We start from the raw sequence: 20,198 nt of genomic DNA, 5'->3' as shown, positions 1-20,198 counted from the left end.
CTCTAAGTAACACGACTTGCCAAGTTATGGTCATAATGGATCAACCAAAACAGTGAATTGGGTCACAGTTGGCTTCCTGAGTTTTTAATACCAGGGGGCTTTCTATGCTGCTCTGGCTGATTTTTGGGTGAAGCAGTGGTAGGGAGCTGTGCATGTGCTGACATTGCACAGGGGATTTGGCATCCTTAACCTGACAGAGGATAACCTTGCAAATGCATCTCCCTGCCAGAGGTAAGTAAGCTCCACTTCTTGGAAAAAAACTCTCCAGTACAGAGAGGTTGAGATCTTCTGTGCATCCCTTCAGGCCTTTACTATGAAATCCCACATGACTCCATGAAAAAGTAGCTCCTATAGAATATTGATTCATTTATCAGCAGAAGAATATTAAATTTAACAGGGATCTTCTGGAAAGCACACACTAGCTGTTCAAAATTGTCCACTGGGAGTTGGATGCACTGGAGACACCTTTTCCAGCTTTGGTATGACTTTATCTTCCTCCCTGCCATGCAGATGGCAAATAGCACCAACAATCCTGTGCCTGTGTGTCACAGTTAATGCTCCAGGCTGCAGGATTTGATTTGAGCTAAAAGGGTGAGGGATAAAGCTTTGGAAAAAATTAATCAGATAACAGATAAAAAATTTGGCATTGGAATGGTTTTGCATAAACAGTCACACAACACATTGCTATTATATGCTTTTCAAAAGAGGAAAAAACTCACATATTTTTAGCATTTTAATATGCCCTGATGTTAAAGAAAACAAACAAAAAAATAAGTTCACATATCACATCAAAGATAATAATAATAATTATTATTATAATTCATAAAAATAATCTGACCGACCGGCAGCATTTGTTGGCTTTAGAAGGCGTCCTGCGAAAGAAACGCAGCTGAAGACACTGGAGAGCTCTTGGCAGGTGTGAGGAATTCAAGTTTTCAAAACAAGTCTGGGAGTGCTCTCTGCACACTATGGCCCTTTGACATTGGAGGGCCGGGCAGCCAGGCTTGCATAGTAAGCGCACTGAGAGGGGTCACACTGTCCATTGGCTCCCGGGGGCCCCTGGGGACCTGCCAGGCCCGGCACACCAGCTTCACCTTGAGGGCCAGGAGGTCCTGGCATCCCATCTTTGGCATAACCAGGCTCCCCTGGGAGGCCTGAAAGAGAAACAGAATGCCCTGGTGAGTGGCACCAGAGTGACACGCCCAGCGCGCAGTACTCAGCAGTGCAACGTCACAGGAGATGGTTTTGCTGCCAAACTGGGATGCAGACAGCAGCTTCCATAGGTTTGGATTTGGCTAGGATGTATCTCAGGGATACAATCAGAGTGTCTCCTCTGAAAAAAGATTTCCACTCCCTATGGTGACCTTACGATGCTCAGCTCCGATATGGCTGCTCTTCTTCTACTTCCATGCTGACATCATGGAGATGCACGAGACAACTAAAGACATACTCCTCACAGAGAGGAGGTGAGAATGGCAAAGTGGAGGCAAGAGCCAGCCTGGGGAGATAATTCAGTGGTGCAGAGCATAGTGGGCACATTGTTATTTGAAGTCAATGCAAGACCAGTCTGCCAGATGCAGACACAATGGGGTTAGGAGGGCTTCCCATAGTTCCTTTCCCAAGAAAGCAGTGAAGGCAAAACTTATCAATGGTGCCTAATTTCAGACTGCAGACAAACTGTATTTGCTGCTGCTTTGCAATAATAGTAAAGCAGAAGCTGTATCCCCAAGGCACAGGTGTTCAATATGACCTTTCATAACATCTGAAGCTGCCTGAACCTCTGGGTTCACCCTGGTCACAGGAAGACTCTGCCAAGGACAGAGAAAACACTTCACAGTGCATCTAATAATTAAAGCTTCACTTTGGATTTGACCCAAAGGTCAGTTAACTTAGCTGTAACTGACATGGTTCATTGTACTCATTCATCAGGCTGAGGAAATAAAGGTGGCCAGAGATGATGTTAATGATACAGTTCTTCCCTTTGGGCCACATCCTGCAGAAATTGTGTCTGTTGTTTTTATGTCATCCTGGTCATCTCTCTAGTACAGCAGAGACCTGTTTCCTGGCAGTGGTTCTAAGTGATATGTTTTGTGGGGTGTTCTGAGTAACACACCTGGAATTCCTGGGGGACCCATTTCCCCTCGTTGACCAATGCCAGTGTCTCCTTTTTCACCCTTTGCTCCTCTTTCTCCTGTAGAGAGGGAAAGAAAAAATATGAACTGATTAATGTGGTCTACAGAACTAAGCACTAGTATAGGTCTTCCATCCACATTGAAGCTAATTTATTTGGTAATAACAGTTCCTAATTGTGGCCAATCCTCTGAGAGAGGACATTAAGGGGAAATGAAGACTTGCCCCACTCTAGTTCTGGCCAGAGGTGCAACATACCAGCAATTTCTGGTCATATTCAACACCTCTGGTTCAAGAGACTGAGGTCGCCTCAAACACCTGCATTTTGAGGACAATTTATAAGCTACTAAAAGGAAAGGTGGATGCCAAAGTCCAGTGGATACATCCTTTTATTGGACTGCCCCAACACACCAAGTTTCACTTACCTTTAGGACCAATTGGTCCAGGTGGCCCTTCAGACCCAGTCTGTCCAGGCCGACCAGGCTCTCCTGGAGGGCCAGTTCTTCCTGGGAGTCCTTCCTTCCCAGGGGGACCAGGAGGTCCTGGTCTGCCATGGGATGCTTTTACCTGTGCAGGCTGTATCTGAGCCAGGATATAGGGTAACTTTGCTGTGAAGAGAGGGTAATGGGTTTGTTAGACTAGAAGGACTATGCTCCAAGAGATGGAAAACCAGAACTAGGGGCCCAGTAAAGTCCCAAGTACTGTCATAGATCAATTTTCCACGGCCACTCATTTTTTTGTCCCTCCATAATCCATGACTGTGACTCTCTGATCCTCTCTAAATTATTTAAATCTCTTTTCTTGGTAGCCTTGAATTTCTCCTAAATTCCATACTTTATCATAAACATTTCTCTCATCCTCTGCACCTTGTCCTCCAAGTATCTGAAATGTCTTTTCTTTTAGTTGTGCAGATGGTGGATCCCTGTTAAACTGGGACCACTCCTGCTCTGAAAATGAGAGCCTTTTCCTACTGCTTCTGTGATGCAGAGATGCTACATGGCTGGTCTTGTTCCAGGCTGTTCCAGACAGGCACACACTGCCTGCCATTTCAGTGCTAAGACCCTGAACAATCATGATGGTTTTGGCTGGGGTGGAGTTAATTTTCTTCATGGTGGCTGGAATGGGGGTCTGTTTTGGATTTGTGCTGATAATACAGAGATGTTTTTGTTATTGCCGAGCAGGGCCCACACAGAGCCAAGGCATTTTCTGCTTTTTGTACAGCCACGTTGGGGAGGAAATTTGGGTGTTGGGAAGACACACAGCCAGAACAGGTGACCCAGACTGACCAAAGGGGAATTCCAGACCATGTGACATCAAGCTCAGTGTACAAAGTGAGTGGAGGAAGGGAGGGACATTTGCAGTGATGGTGTTTGTCTTCCCAAGTAACCATTACCTGTGATGGGGCCCTGCTCTCCTGGAGATGGCAGAACACCTGCCTGCCCATGGGAAGCAGGGACTTAATTCCTTGCTTTGTTTTGCTTCTGGGTGCAGCTTTTGCTGTACCTATTAAACTGTCTTTATTTTGACCAATGAGTTTTCCAGCTTTTACTCTTCTGATTCTCTCCCTGATCCGGCTGGTGGGGAGTGAGTGAGTGGTGTGTGGGCCTTGGCTGCTGGCTGGGGTTACACCATGACAGCAAACTTGAGAGCTCATAAAGCATTTAGCATCACATAAACATTCTACAGAATAGCGAGAGAAGAGTGTTCTTTCTTCTCTTCATTGATCTTAAATGCTTTCAGACTGGTGTGGATATTGAAGACTGAGACTGTGTAAATAAAATCTGTGAAATGATCACCCTGTTTACCTGTGATCTTTAGTGCAGAACAAAATGCCTGCAGCTGTGTGTCAGCTGCATCAAGAGCTGTGTGAGAAGGACTACAGCTCTGCATCTCACTGTCAATGGGATCAGTAGTGGTCTGCAATTCTCATACTTTGAGAGAACCAGCAGCCCATATCCCCTCCAGCCCCTCTTCTTATACTGATAAGCATCAAAAGTCATAAGCAAAAATCATGAACATTTCTTCTCCAATTGAGACCTCAAAAGAAAGTTTATGATCTACTCTAATTACTTTCTGTGCTATTGCTGGGAAAATCAAAGCCTGGGGAACCATAAAGCACATTTCATTTCATACATCTCCCAAGCAAGCTTGCTGCAATTCTATCTTCCTTAAGCAGGAGAGGTTTGGGTGCCAGCACAGCTCTGGAAAGCATCTTTCATACTCTCAGATCTATCTTCTGGCTTCCTGGTACTGATTACTTACCATCTAGCTGTTTGGATAACTCCTCTTGGATAAGTCTCCTCAAAGTCTCTAGAGATGGGGGCTCCCCCTAAAGAGTCAGAATCACAGTGATGAGACTAGGTAACCACAGTAAAGGGATCAGATATTTACAGGACAAGGGGGAACAGTTTTAAACTAAAAGAGGAAAGATTTAGATTAGATGTTAGGAAGAAATTCTTTAGTGTGAGGGTGGTGAGGCACTGGAATGGGTTGTCCTGAGAAGCTGTGGATGCCCCACCCCTGGAAGTGTTCAAGGCAAGTTGGGTGGGCTTTGGAGCAACCTCACCTAGTGGGTGGCATCCCTGCCTGTGCTGAGTGGGCAGTTGTAAGTAGATGATCTTTGAGGTCCCTTCAACCCAAAACACTCTGTGGTTCTATGATGTCCAAACTAAGAGCTCCACAAAGGGCTCAGCAGGTGCCATGTCATCACCCATCACACACAGGGCCGCAGGGTCTGCCAAAAAGAGGAATGTAAAGGGACTCAAAACAATCACAGATCAATTGGGCTGGAAAAGACCTCTGAGATAATGAAGTCCAGCCCTTGACTGAACACCACCATGTCAAGTAAACCATGGCACTGAGTGACAAATCCAGTTTTTTCTTAAATGTCTCCAGGGACAGTGACTCCACCACTTCCATGGGCAGCCCATTCCAGTATCTAATTATCCCTTCTGTGAAGAAATTGTTTGTAGTATCCAAAATAAACCTCCCTGACACATTTTGAGATTATGTCCTCTTGTCCTATCACCAGCTGTCTGGGAGAAGAGACTAAACCCCATGTGGATAGATCCTCCACTTAGGCAGTTATAGAGCCTCCGATAAAATCTCCCCTGAGCCTCCCTTTCTCCAAGATGAACAACACCAGCACCTTCAATGTTCACAGGAATTGGGCTCCAAATTTTCACTATCTCAGTTCCCTTCTCTGGAACTGTTCCAGAACTTCAATGTCCTTGCTGAATTTAGGGGCCCAGAACTGGACACAGAATACAATGTGTGGCCTCCCCAGTGCCCAGCACAGAGGGACAATCATGTCCCTTGTCCTGCTGGCCACACTAGTGTAGACACAGAAGGCCAGGAGGCCACCCTGCTCCTTGCCCACCTGGACATATGCTGACTCACGTTCGGCCTATGTCAACCAGCAACCATAGGGACTTTTACACTGGGCACTTTCCTGCCACTCTGCTCCCACCCTGGGGCACTGCAGGGCCTTATTGGGAATCTGAACTGGACAGGGCACAGAGGACAATGCTAGTGACTGAATGCCAGCTTGTTGCAGCTCCATTCCCAGCTGTTGTCTGGATTCAGCCATCCAGACAGTTAAGTCTGCCAAGGCTGCCCCTGCCAAAGCTCTGGGCTGACGGCTTTTCCAGGACTGTGCTGTGGGAGAGGGAGTCAAAGGCTTTGCTCAAGTCCAGAGAGACCATCCCCCGCTTCTCACTCAGCCCTGAGGAGGGTCACGTGCTCCTCAAAGGACATCATGTTTTGCAGGCAAGACCTGCGTTTCCTAAACTCATACTGGCTGGGTTTGGTCCCTTGGATGTCCTCTCTGGGCCGTGTGATGCCCCTCACGATGATCTGCTCCAGAACCTTGCTGGGCCCTGAGGTCGGGCTGACAGACCTGCAGTTCCCAGCATCGTCCCTGCTGCCCTTATGAGCGTGGGTGTCACACAGCTACTTCCAGCCATGTGAGACATCGTTACACTCCAGGACTGATAATACAGGATGGAGAGTAGCTTAGTGAGCTCTTTTGCCAGCTCCCTGAGCACCCTTGGGGTGCTCCCAGCCCGCTCCACAGACTTTAACAGTGTCTCAGTGGCTCTGCAGATCACTAATGATTTCCTCGAGAACTGCAGGGGGTCTGGTCTGCTCCTGGTCACTGTCTGCCAGCTCAGGGGATGGCTTGTCCTCTGGAGAATGGATCTGCCTGTTGAAGGCTGAGGCAAAGAAGGCTTTCAGTAGCTCAGCCATTTCCTCATCCTTCATAACCATATGCCCATCGCAAATCCAATAAAGAATGAATATTTGGCCGTCCTTTGTTGCTAATCTTTTTAAATGAACACTTTTTAATTGTTTTTTACAGTAGTGGCGAGGTGAAGTGCTAATTGATTTTTGCCTTACTGATTTGTCTTTCTGCATGAGGTGGGAGCTAAGTGGTGGGACACATGGTGGGCTGGGTGGGAAAAGCAGCTTGGCAGAACAAAGGGCATCTTTGGGGATGTTTAGAAGAGGAACATCCAAGGTGGGAAAAGGGAGAGTGGAAGGTAATTGGGAGAGGAAAAAGCATAGAAAAAGTCAAGGGGCAAAGGCCTAAAGCAGAGCTTTGTGACCAAGGACACCATGTCTCTTCATGAGAAGGACTGGATGTGCCCACCAGGCCTTTGTGACCTGCAGTTACATCGTGCCCAGAGCCCACTGTGACACAGACCCATGCCGTGACCCAGAGGGCTCTTGTAGGGCCAAACCCCTCGTGTTGTCACTCTCAGGAGAGCAGCTCTCTGAGGAGGCAGCAGTTCTCTCACGAGGCAGCAGCTCCTCAGGAGGAAGCAGCTCTCCCAGGTGCCCTTGGCCAGTGTTTGTCAGAGCACAGCCAAGATGTCCAAGAGACATGAGGCAAACGCCCACAGCCAGTCCCGTGAGGGGCAGCCACTGCTGTCCAAGCGGCGACAGGTGAGGGACGGGAATGGAGGGAAAGGCTGCAGTGGGACCTGGGGGAGGGCTGGGGGCAGAGAGCGGCAGCCAGGCCTGGCTCCAGGCCTTGCTCTGGGGAGGAGCTGGTGCCAGGATGGCCTAGGTGAGGGAATGGCCCAGAGACAGCGAGCGCAGCTGGGAACCCAGCTTGGCATGGCTGCCGTGGCCAGAACCTGCCTTTGCTTGCCAGAATGAGGAGGGACAGTGTACCTGCCCAGCCACCTCCATCTCACGCCTTCACCTGCTCCCTGTAGGTGCCCCAGAAATTGCTGCAGGCAGCTGTGGAGGTCACATGGGTGACCGTCACGCCCCTACACTGGGACAGACTCATCCCTAGACAGGACATTTCATGGAAACCCACAGGACATGGAATACAGGAGGACAGCCTGGAGGGTGGGCACTCAGTGCCCCTCAGTGGCACAGTCACACGGCCAAAAAGACTCTCCGTGTCAGACTTGCCACCTCTCCATGGCCCTCCATTGTCAGTGACACATCCATGCACCCACAGGGTGCATTGCTTCTTCCACTCAGTGAGGAAGACTCAGAGGCAGCAAATTCTGACCTGGACAAAGATCCCTGGGACAAGGGGCAGAGTGATTTTTTCCCCATGTCAGAGGCTGAGGAAACCTCATGCTTCTCAACTTCTCCCTCATCTCGAAGTTCCTATGAGGAGAGGGGAACTCATCAGCTGCCAGAGCAAACCACACATGGCAAGCTGATGTGCATGGGGCCTGAAGATGATTCTGATCATCTGAAAATCAAGGCAGGGGAGCTGGAGAAGTTGGAAAAAGACATCCTCTCCTCCCTTGATGCAGAAAGTCCCTGGGTCCAGCACAGACTTTGCAGCTGGACCAAAAACTGTACAGGAGAGACCGAAAGCTATGCACAGCTCGTCCCTCCTGACCAGTTTGAAGAGATGTGGTCTCTCTTTAACAGCAAGGATGCGCTGTCCATGGACACTCGGCTAGACCAGCTGATGGCAGAGCGGGAGGAAGAAGAGCTCCCTGACAGAGACAGTGCAGGAGAGGGGGACAGTGAGCCAGACAGCGAGTTGTCCCTCTCACTGCAAGAGGAGGGAGCAGAGCTAGCAGCTTATCCCCTGGACAGGGATCCCTGTGAGGAGGGGCACAGTGAGCCTTTCCCCATGGCACTGTTGGAAGACTCAGAGATATTTGTGGTTTGTGCCTCGCCTGCTGACACCGCGGAGGAGGCCGATGCAGCAGGCATGGAGGCTGGCTGTGCCCAGGCCGCCCCTCCCCAGGAAAAGCCCTGTGGGGCTGATGTGCTGGCAGGGGCTTGCCCAGTGCCTGCTCAGCCCCTGGTACACCAGGTCCCTGCTTCCACTGCTGGCACAGCCACAGTCCCACAGCCCCCGGCCCCTCGGCGATGGTGCTCCATGGCCAAGACGGCCCGGCGGGCTCTGCGTGGACTTTTCTCCTTCAGCTGCCTCAGGGGGCAGCTGGAGGAGTGAGCCCGGGGCCAGCACCAGGCGGATTCCTAGGAGATGACTGCTCACCCATAGGGTACCACTTGCCAAAGGTAGGTCCTGCTGCCAGCCAGAATCCCTTATCCCCAAGCCTGCAGCAAGGCAGCCTGGTCAAGGAGAGCTGGCTGAAGAAGGGTGACAGCACTGCCCTGTAGAATCCCACAGAAGCTGGCTCCAGGCCCAGTCTGCATTAAGGGCTGCATCCCTCAGGCTGCATTAGGAGCTGAGAAATGCTCCTTGGGCCTTAGCATTGCAGGCAATTGAAAGCATGCCCATTCTCCTTTCACATGGAAAATAGGAAAATGGCTCCCTGAATACCCCCAATATGGAATGGAGAAAGGTGCTGACCCTGGAACACCAACACTTCCAAGAAAACAACTGGGGTCCCCAGAACGGAGAAGCACACCGTGAGGACAGACTGACAGGATGCTGCTGGATCCAAGTGTCTCAGATTGTATTCTGCTTCATCTCTCCCTTACCCTCTGTTTTCCCCTTCTTTCCATCTCACTCTACCCCATATTCATTTTAAAATAAAATCCCCATTGTTAACTTTGGTAGATGATCTCATTGGCACCTGAACTGGCGCATCAGCATGTCACACTAATGGCGTCTTAATTGGGTCACACATCTGCACTCAGCACTCGAGGTGTGGCCTCCCCTGTGCCCAGCACAGTGGGACAGTCACCACCCTGGTCCTGCTGGCCACACAATGCTGACAGAGAGGGCCAGGAGACTACTGGCCTCCTTGGCCAAGTGGACACATGCTGGCTCACGTTTGGCCACTGTCGGCTCCTGCCTTTCCCACTGGGCAGCCTTCCAGCTGCTCTGCCCCCAGCCTGGGGCACTGCAGGGCCTTGGGGGGACACAAGGGCAGAACCCAGGCCTCATTCTTCTTGAACCTCATTCCACTGGGTTCACATCATCCATCCAGCCTGTCTACATCCCCCCAACAGAGCCTTCCTACCCATCAGATACTCCATCCACCTTGGTGTCATCACAAATTTACTGCTGAGGGTACCCTTGATGGCCTTGCCCACATCAGCAGGACAGACACTGAACAGGACTGGGCACTAATAGTGACTGGATGCCAATGCATTGCAGCTCCATTCCCCTTCACTCTCTGGTCACAGTCATCCTGACAGTTCCTAAACCAGCCAAGAGTGCCCCTGCTCAAGCCCTGGGCTGACAGCCTTTCCAGGAATGTGCTGTGGGAACAGACCCAAAAGGCATTCTCAGTTTCCAGCCTTCTGGCAAACCATGGGTCAATGGTTTAAGCAGGGAGCCTGGTCTGAGGGCACTAGTTGAAGCACTGTTCCCATCACCATCCTTAAGAAAATCTCCTTCCTATGCACTCATAGGAGAATTTGCAGAAGTCACATTAGGAAACATCTCTCCCCTACCAGATCACAGTGGAGATACTATGTTCTTTTTCATCATGGCATGTTTCCTTGCAGAGAGTGCATGTGCTCCAAAGGTTCTAATGCTGGCTATCTGGACTTCCTGAAAACACTCATATTGGATGTATCCCCTGCCAGCAGGCCTTATCTCAGGAAACAGAAGCCAGTTTATGCATATGATACCTATTCTTCCAAACCAGTAGAAAGTTTTGTCTGATTTCAGGCTGTTGAACAGAGACAGGGCATGTGGCTGTCTGGCCTTGGCCCCCTACCCAGCTCCCAAGGCACAGTATCTTTCATCTTTTCTCTTAATTCTTTTGTACTTCTGCTGTTGTAGAGCTGTAATAGCTGTAAAAACTCAAAGTAATGTGAACTACAACTCTGGATGATGCAACTAAAAAAATTATGAAAGCATTTTTGATAGGTGAGAGATTGTAAATAATAAATAAAAAGAGGTTTTAGGGCTGTCAGGCTCTTGCCTTTGCAAGATTTCAAAAGAAAATTGTAGCCATGCTTAAACAATAAACCATTTGCAAGCAGAAAGATCGAGTATTTTCTTTTATAAATCAGAAAGTGAGATGTTCCACTCGAAATACACTTTTCATTTTTTTTGGCTAAAAGAATTCTTTGCATTTCTGTCAGTTCTGAAAATACTTCTGGTCAACCTAAAGACTACATTCTTTTGTGCATCAACTGCTTGCAAAAGTGTTGCTTTTCCCTCACACTTTTAACATACAAAGATGCAGTTTGTGTTCTCTATGTTTATGAAAACCTAGTGAGTTCTTCTGAATCAGAAGTTATTCTTCATTAAAAAATGATATCTTATTAAATAGCTAAGTGACATTTCAATTTTAATCAATAGCATAGCTGATAAATACAGAGTTGGTCCATTTACCGCCTCCTTCCTGACACAAATTTTGCATGAGAAAAAGATGTGTCACTGGTGACAAAAGAAACAATTTTATTATTAAGTACTAAGCATTTTTGATGGCTCTTAGTGTATATCCCACTAAGTAAACATAATTGCAGAGCATAATTTAAAGGCTTACAAATTATCTTTTCAAGTTTTAACCACATTAGTTAAATTAAGTTTCCATAATCATCACTTGATTTCAAACACGAAGAAATGCTTTGTCTAAAATTTAGTCAGTTTTTACATCAGAGATTATTCTCTGTTTATTCTCCTCAGAGATGATCTCCAATTCATCCTCAGGGTGGGCACAGTGGCTTCACTGCTGTTGGTAGTTTTTCTCATTCTGCAACATAAACCACCCTCAGGCATTCTCAGTAGTGAGACTGTTTCCCAACAGGGGGGAGGAAAAAAAAAAAGAGGGAGAATATTAAACAAAAATAGTATTTCATGAATTCTGATGAGCTGACTACAGGACTTCCAGGAATAGAGCAGTGACCTTTCCACAGCTCAGCATTTTTTCTCTCGTAACAACCAGCAGCAGAGGAAGGTGTTAGTCCTCTGTATGAAGTGCTACACATTATTGTCCTCATAGAAAGAATCTTTTTTTACACTCCAATGCCAAGGCCAATACCACAGGAATGGATTTAGGCATTTAGGGGTAAAAACTGTCAGCAACTGGACACACTGACTATGAGTCTGGATTATTTAGCTCCCCTGAAGTACAAGTCAACATCCACATAAGCCTTTCCTAATTTCCACCCATGGAAGCGTCTGAGGCTAGGCTGGACACAGCTTGGAGCAACCTGGTCTAGTGGAAGGTGTCCCTAACCCTGGCAGGGGGGTAGAACTGATGGTCTTCAAGGTTTCTTCTAACCCAAACCACTCTATGATTCCATGATTCCCTGAGATGTGCTACAGCTCCCCTTTATGGGTATTAAAAGCTAAAAGCTCTGCCTCCCCATTAAAACATACTCCTGCTCCAGTTTCTGTCATCCTCAATGTACTCTGAGGCACTTTTCTGATCCCTGTGGCAACAAAATTACTGTACAAAGCCTTTTTCTGGCAACCTTACCCTTGGTCCTGGAAATCCTGGCTGCCCCGGAGGACCGGGAGGACCAACTTGCCCAGTGTCTCCTGGAGGTCCATGGGGACCCATCAGTCCCGGATGGCCCTTGTGACCAGGTATCCCAGGATCACCTGGAGGACCCTTTTCTCCTCGAAGGCCTTTTTCACCTTTGATGCCAGGCTCTCCCTAAGTGAAGAGAAGGACATTACCACCACAAAATAAGAAGCAAACTTTTGATTTCCAAACACAGAGAAACACTCACAGCTGAGCTGGCAAAGTTGCTGAGTGCAACATCTGGTGCACTACAAATGAATCACAAATTGTTCTGATGGAGAATGATTAAAGAGACCTGGAAGACTGAGAAGCACTGGCTTCACTTTTGAATGACCTCTGCCCCCAGGCCCTAACTCAGAATAGCTCTCTTTATTTCATCATAATCAAATAACTGGTAATGTTCTCCAACTTACCCTCTCTCCTTTGGAGCCAATTGCACCCTGTTTCCCTGGTGTGCCCTGCAAGAAAATAAAGGTAAGCATAAAAGAACCATCCATAATAAGAGTAAATAATGAAACATATGCCTTTGTAATGATTCCTGTGACCCCAGGAAAATTTATTTCCATGACAACCCCACAGTTTACTGAGAGCTTTCTCTTTTGCTCTCAAAAGAAAAATAAATCAAAACAAAAACCAACCAAACAAAAAACCCAAACAAACAAAAAACAGCAAAAGCCCCCGCCCCAACCACATGACAAGCAGGTTTAGGAGGGTGATTTTCTTCACTCCCCTTTGGTGAGACCCCACCTGGAGTGCTGTGCCCAGCTGTGATGCCAGAATATAAGCAAGGCCATGAACCTGTTAGAGAAGCTCAAATGAGGCCACAAAGATGCTCAAATGAGGTCACAAAGATGCCCAAAGGGTTGGAGCACCTCTTCTGTGGATTCAGGCTGAGAGAGCTGGGGTTACTCAGCCTGAAGGAGAGAAGGCTCTGGGGGAACCTCAGAGTCCCTTCCAGAATTAAAAGGGGGTTTATAAGAAAAATGGTGACGAACTTTTTTGTCAGGGACTGTAGTGACAAAACAAGAGGTAAATGGCTTCACAATCAGAAAGGGTGATATTTGGTAGAAATTTTTCACTGTGAGGGTGGTGAGGCACTGGAACAGGTTGTCCAGAGCGGTTGTGAATGTCCCATCTCTGGAATGGTTGAAAAATCAGGTTGAATGGGGTTCTGAGCAACCTGGTCTAGTGGAAGGTGTCTCTGCCCCCGGCAGGGTGGGTGGAAATAGATGATATTTAAGATCCCTTCCAACCCAAATCATTCTGTGAAAAAAACAACAATTTGTTTCAACCCTGGTAACACCCTTGATGATTTTTTTCCCTGTGACACCAGTCTTATATTGAAACAACTGTGAATTTAACTTACCTCTTTTCCAGGAGGACCTTTCTCTCCTGGTTCTCCCTAAGACACACAGAAAGTGGATTTAGCATCACACTGGAGGAGCTGGAAGAAAGACTCTACCTAATACTCATAAGTGTTGCTTTGTGTTAACAAAACAAGTTTTTTCTACACAGTAGCAGGTTTGCATGATTTATCCTTATCCTACTGCTATTGGTCATTCCTGGATAGACACATCCTGCTATTTGGAAAGCATTTTTTAGTGAATTTGCATCCCATGTAAATATAAATAACAGGAAGTAATTTCTAACAAACCAGCTGAGGGCAGATCTTTCACTGTGTGTTCCTGCTTCCAACACACTTTGCTCCTTTTTCTTACCAACAATTCCCGAAGTTTCATACACTTTATATGGTCTTGTTTAACTTAAGGAGCACCAGCATTACACCCATAAGTATAATGGCATCAGCATTATACCCATAAGAGTCTGAAGATGTAAGTGAAGTAAATTTTGTCAGTAGAAGTACCATCTTGTATTACACCAGCTGGAAAAACATACACAGAGGTTTAAAGAATTTTAAGCTAAGTGCTCACTTGTCTTTCAGAACTGTATTAAATAATCTTAATTTCAATAAGTACCCTTGTAGAATTATTTACACATATCTTTTTTTTTTTGCATTTTTAATGTAAAAATTAGACCATATAGTTTCCATTTTAGTATTTCAATTAAAAAAAAATCACTGCAGTCCTGAACTGCAGGTAAAGCAAAGTGAACATTAACCTAATTGGTGCTGAAATTCTGGCCACTTTCCCATATCATGTATAGAAAAAAAACAACTTTCTAAGTCTGATTGCAGCCAACACACATGATCATATCTGTAACATGATATTTTCCCTTGGAAACATAACATCTTCAGCTGTGTTAGCACCCATACACATCTCCATGAAGAATGAACTAATCAGAGATGTGTGATCCAAATAAGGCTGCATTAAACTCACTTGAGTTTTCCTTAGGCCCATTTCAGTTTTAAATGGATACCATGTTTGCTGCTTAAAATTCATTGTCCAGAGAAATATTTATTTCTCCTCTTTTCATCTAAAACCTTCCTAATCATAAAATTTAACTATAAAAAATACAGAAGGAAAAAAAGAATCATCCTGTGGAAGATTCAGCTCTGCTAGAGACATACAAAAATCTTTTAAATTATCATTTTTTGTCACAACAAATCTAGAAATAAAAAAAAATTACCTAGCAATCACTTTTTCCATCCTTCTAGTGGAATTTAAGATCTTTTACTCACCTTGCAAAGAGATTGAATTCTGAGGCTGTGATAATGTCATGGTATAGGTTTATTATTTATTATTTTAGATCACTTTGGGAGATATATGAATGCTTTAATTGCAATGTACCTCTGTTGCTGGCAACAAAGGAATTTCCTTCAGAATAGTATCAGAAATACCTGTATCAATAGTGAATTTGCACTAATAATACAGCACTCACAATTTCCCTATTTAGCCCATCTAAGGTTCATGCAGAGGTGTAGTCTGAGAACTTAAATACCCCATACCTGTATTAAGAAGACTACTGAAGCATTCTGATTAATGCACACATTATCAGGGCTGACTGGCAGGTACCAGCTCCATACATGAGATTATGGTTGCTCATCCATATGAAAAATGCTGGTTTTGCAGTCCAGTTTCCTTTGGAAGTAAAATTTTATGGCTTCTGGATTTGGTATACATCCTGCTTATGCTTTTTTTTTACCTAACTGAAGAGAAGCATGTCCTATCTTCCTCTCTAACCTTTAAAATCAGGTAAAGAGAGGATCTAATCCATCCCCAGACATACTCACAGGTGGTCCTCGGGGTCCTATAAAGCCAGGGAGTCCTGGGCTGCCTGTTTCTCCTTTATTTCCTTTGGGACCCTTAGGACAGAAATGAGACAGACACTAGCACACCTTTTCATAACACCTCTTTCCAAGAACATTCATTTACAGATACACTGGAACTGGGAAATTTCATTTTAGCAGCAGGACTCCCAAAATGACAAGGAAGAACAAAGTATTTTATAAAAGCAGGGTGCAGGCACTGTGGTTGCCTTATTAATAAGCTCTTCAGGGTCCCTGGGAGAAGATGAAAAGGGACAATTATGGCAGGGGCAAGGAGGTGTGTTCCAGGGCTGTTGTGGTGACACATGGTTTATAAGGGGGTGTTGAGAGCAGAAATGCTGTGATGGGTGATGACAGGGAAACAGTGCAGGTGGTCATACTGCTCAAATCCAAGAATACAACCAACAGACAGCTACAGGGCTTCTCCTTTGCCTTTATTTCCAGGTTCAATCTATATCTCTTTCACTTATCTCTTGTCATATTCTGTCAAACTGTCCCTTTTTCCTTGCAGATCAGGGCAGTTGAAATGACAGCTCATGATACAGAACTGTCTCATGCACACTTCTGATGCGGTTTTAACTCTCAGTTTAACCTTTATTTTCAGAACTTTGTCCCCTAATTTTGGTTCGGAACACAGCCCTTTTTCTTCTTAGAGTAAAACTCATGCAAAGTGAGCACCAATGAGCCTTTCAGGCACAAAGCACATGGATTTGGGGTGTGTAACTTGCCCTGAAGATTTCAGGGGCTGGATTGTGTTGCTGTGTGTGGGCTTAATCATGAGCAAGTGTGAACTGTGATGGGCACTTGTCAAACAGCAAATGTAAAAGGAAAAGGCTCCTGGCAGGTTTTACCTTGTGATTTCAAGTCAACAATGGTGAAGGTGGAAAAAAAAATCCTTATTGCCATGATAACCTTCCTCACCTTCCTTTTTTTCAACACAGAAATATAAAATATTGGCTTGTCACACCACACTGTGAAGGAAATTAGTGCATTTCAAAATAAATGGATTTATGTACAGCACAAGGAGACACTTCCCATAATAACCTTTATGAAAAGGAGAGGATTCATTTTAATGACAGAGAATGATAATGATGAGATGACTGTCTGTTCTGCTGACCAACACTGTCTCATTGTTTCCCCTTTCTCATCCATCTGACTTTATCCTTTTTCAATCTCCTATGTTATTTTTGGACTCTAAATCCTCTGGAGCAAAGGCTGCTGTGGTGCTGTTTGTGCAGGAAGCTGCCTGTGAGTCCCTGGGTCACATCACATAGATACTGTGATAACATTATGATGATTAAAATAATAATCTCCAATTGGCATTCACAAGGCATCCCAAAGCCACAGTGACCTGAGAAAGACCCAGAAGGTAAAAAAAAAACAGTGATAGGAATTGGGAACAAGGGTAGGTGTAACAAAAATGAGAGAATAAGTTTGAAAAGGCAAGAGCAAGGATCCACAGGGCAAGAAGCAATGGCAGTAGTCTCAGGAAGGTAAGAGCTTATGTCAAGGACAAAAAGCCTGTGGCACTTTTTTTTGATGCAGAAGGGCTCTCAGACTGCAGCATCCTGTCCCACCTCCCCACACAGAAAGGTTGTGTCCAGTGCTGGTCCCTCAGTTTGGGAAGGATGTTGAGATGCTTGAGCACTTCCAGAGAAGGGTGACAAGGCTGGTGAGGGGCTTGGAACACAAACCCTGTGAGGAATGACTGAGGGAGCTGGGAGTGCTTAGCCTGGAGAAAAGGAGACTCAGAGGTGATCTTATCACCCTCTACAACTTCCTGAAAGGTGGTTCTAGTCAGAAACCAACTTCCTGAAAGGGATTGGTCTCTTTCTCCAGGCAACAACTGACAGAACAGAGTCAAGTCTCAAGTTGCACCAAGGGAAATAAATATAGGTTGGATATGAGGAAAGATTATTTTATGGAAGGAGTGATAAAGTCCTGGAATTGTCTGCCCAAGGGAGGGGTTGGAGTCACCATCCCTGGATGTGTTTAAAAAAAGACTGGATGTGGCACTCAGTGCCATGGTTTAGTTGAGGTGTCAGGGCATGGGTTGGAGTCAATGATCTTGTAGGTCTCTTCCAATCTGGTGATTCTGTGATTCTGTGGTGTTTGCTTCTCTGAGACATCTCTGCAGATGCTTGATCAGGGCACAAGTCTGTGGCGAGGCTGAAGTGGCTTTATGACTTTGCAAGGTCACAAAGAGTGAAGCCCTGCTGCAGCTTTTCACATTCCTCCTGCTCTGCCTTTGTTTTCCTGTTAATCCCACAGTCCAGCAAGCTGTACTGTCTCCATGGGCAAAGAGAGGGAAGAGCTCTGAATTGTGATTGATGCTACTGGGCACAAAGAAATGTTTGCATGGATTTGTTGAATTCTGGACAATTTTCAGCAGCAGAACAGAGGAAAAAACACAAAAAACAACCAAACCACCGTCGTTCTTATAGCTCTTCATTCCCAAGCTGTTCTTCCTTACAGGATGGACTCAGGGGAGTTTCATTATGCTTCCTGATCCTGGTTTACTGCCCGCTGTCTGCTCTTCCCTCAAGTGCCTGAGAGGATTTTTCTGCTGCCACTCTCCCTCAATGGCAGCCAGCCAACTCCCCGAGGCCCTCTCCTTCCTTGTGACAACTCTCTGCTGGCTGCATGCTCTCTGCTTGGCAAAATTCAATCCACTGGTGAAGATGAGGCATGCCAATCTTTTTTCCATGCTAGGCAATCAATCATTTCCATTTGCTGTGAACACTTAACTTTCACTGGGAAAAGTGATGACCCAGCTAGCATCTCAATTCCAGGAACGTAGCCAAACACCCTTCAAAATTGTGGCCAGCTACTGATTTTCAGATCACCCATCTTCAGACATGGAAACCTCAGGGATGGTAACCAGCTACACTAATCCACTCCACCTACACTTCATCAGTCACCTTTCCTGGCTGCACCAGTCTCCCTTTGTGGTACTTACTGGGATACCAGCTGGGCCAGGTTCTCCTGCAGATCCAGGCACTCCATTTTTGCCCTGTGTCAAAATAAAAAAGGTTAGTGATGTAATGCATGCTAAAACTAGAAATATTCAGCTACACCTACACCAGCAGGGATTTCTTTAGCATTGTTCAGTCTCCTCTCCTGACAGACTGTGAAGTATCTTATTTCCAACTGACCTCACAGCTTCTGCATCCCTGACTGCATGGCTGATCTCAGGGAAAAAAAAATCAATATGTGGACCCAAATCAGAAGGTCTGAGGAGGACCAAACCAGCACTTCTCCTTCCCTGCACCCTTGTCCTTATCATATGCAGCACCCTTCTGGGTGGATGGAGCCACCTCCTCTGGCTGCTCCAGGTCACCACTGTTCACACAAGACTTTTAAATCATCTCAGACTTCCCCTTTTTTGGGGAATGGAGAGAAACACTTGTTCTAACATTTGACAGATACCTGACACCAGACAATTCAGAATGAGCCAAATCATCCCTTAAAAGAACCTGTTTCTCATTGTTCCTTAAGAAAGCAGCTGAGCTAATCATACACAAAGTTTGGTGAGATTAGGTTTTACACTCCTTTTTTTTCAACTCAACATTCAGAGTCTTTCCCTTCACTGGAGCTGACCATAAAGACCAGCCCTTGTACTGTCAATATTCAAAATCATACCTCACACTCCTTTTTAGATAAAAAACAAAGAAAAGGAAGAACAAGAGAAACTGATACATTGGCCTCCAACATACGAGTAACTCTTCTGCAAAGAAGACTGTGGCTTGGGGTTATGATGATTTCTATCTCTTCAAATATTTTTACTCACTGCCAGTGTTGTGCAGGGGCATGACACGATAGTGAGTGATGCCAGCAGCACAGGAGTAATGAGATCAATTATGAGGTAGACACAGGAGGTCTCCTTATGTTCTTTCGGTCTAATCTTAACCCCAACCCCCCCAGCTTGGAGGGACCGGCTGCTCCAACTCCTGGCATTGCTGAGTCAGCATTTCCCCCCCACAATCATGCTGTGGAATCTGTTTCACCACCAGGTCTTCCACAGAGGAAAGGAACTCACTCATTGCAACACACTAAACATGTGCCTTGGTTCAGCAACAGAGATAACGATTCAGATTTGATAAGGATTAATTTCTAAGACAGAATTTTAAACCCTGTGAAACTAATAAAAGTAATTTCTGAGCCATCCCAAATGAAACTTTTTGAAATGTCAACTAGATTTCTATTTCTCCACTGAAGCTGTAATAAAATAGTACAGGTGAATAGCATCACAACTGGACCCCACAAAACTCAGCCTGGGCGCCCACAGTGAGTGTCTACCTTTGAAAACTGAGACCATGTGAGAAGTGAGTGGGATCCCAGAGGCAGGACTGAAATATGAGTATTTCTGACTCTGCATCCTGACAGAATCCATTGAACTGTTCTTCCCACTCAGTCAGCAACCATCAGTCCCTTGCACTATTATAAGTCATCATCAGTTCCTAGCAATATTACTCTTATTTGTGTTTCTGAAAGGCAAAGTGTTTTAATCAAACATTATCTGAATCTTCCTAAACTCTCTTCTTTCAAGCCAGAGTTCTGGACTACAGAACATTCCCACCATACACAACTTCCCTGGAAGTTTTCAAGGCCAGGCTTGATTGGGCTCTGAGCAAGCTGGTCTAGTGGGTGGCATCCCTTTCCAGGGCAAGGGGTTAGAACTACGTTATCTTTAATGTTCCCTCCAATCCAAACCATTCCATGAACTATTATGGACCTCTAGACTATTATGGTTCTCCTTGTCAGGAGAGAGAACTCACCGGCTGCCCTCGGAGCCCTCGAGGGCCCTGTGGTCCTATGGGACCAGGATCACCCTGAAAGGAAGAAAAGTATTATGATGACTGAGAAAGATCTGGCACAGAGGCAAGTGAACAAACATTTTAAAATACTCCTGCTAAATTACACTGTTCACGTATTAGGGAAAACAGGATTAAAGGAAT

General features: G+C 45.8%; 1 protein-coding gene across 1 annotated transcript in view; it reads right to left on the bottom strand.

Annotated features, from left to right (window-relative positions):
* Positions 1-801: 801 nt before the first annotated feature.
* The window catches only part of COL22A1 (collagen type XXII alpha 1 chain), a 217,508-nt gene continuing 198,111 nt past the window's right edge, over positions 802-20,198 (bottom strand). Inside the window, exons 56-65 of the mRNA XM_054281552.1 lie at positions 20,019-20,072; positions 18,200-18,253; positions 15,205-15,276; positions 13,381-13,416; positions 12,428-12,472; positions 11,967-12,146; positions 4,393-4,459; positions 2,556-2,738; positions 2,114-2,191; positions 802-1,154 (exon numbers count right to left, since the gene is read on the bottom strand). Coding sequence (XP_054137527.1) covers positions 967-1,154; positions 2,114-2,191; positions 2,556-2,738; positions 4,393-4,459; positions 11,967-12,146; positions 12,428-12,472; positions 13,381-13,416; positions 15,205-15,276; positions 18,200-18,253; positions 20,019-20,072 — 957 coding nt within the window. The 3' untranslated portion in view covers positions 802-966. The remainder of the gene's footprint in view (positions 1,155-2,113; positions 2,192-2,555; positions 2,739-4,392; positions 4,460-11,966; positions 12,147-12,427; positions 12,473-13,380; positions 13,417-15,204; positions 15,277-18,199; positions 18,254-20,018; positions 20,073-20,198) is intronic.

The sequence above is a fragment of the Melozone crissalis genome, unplaced genomic scaffold, assembly GCF_028551555.1.
Source record: "Melozone crissalis strain CALT ecotype California unplaced genomic scaffold, PUWL_Pcris_2 ptg000002l_1, whole genome shotgun sequence".
Lineage (NCBI taxonomy): Eukaryota > Metazoa > Chordata > Aves > Passeriformes > Passerellidae > Melozone > Melozone crissalis.
The sequence above is the reverse complement of the archived record's forward strand: the minus strand, read 5'-3'. Positions and strand labels throughout refer to the sequence as shown.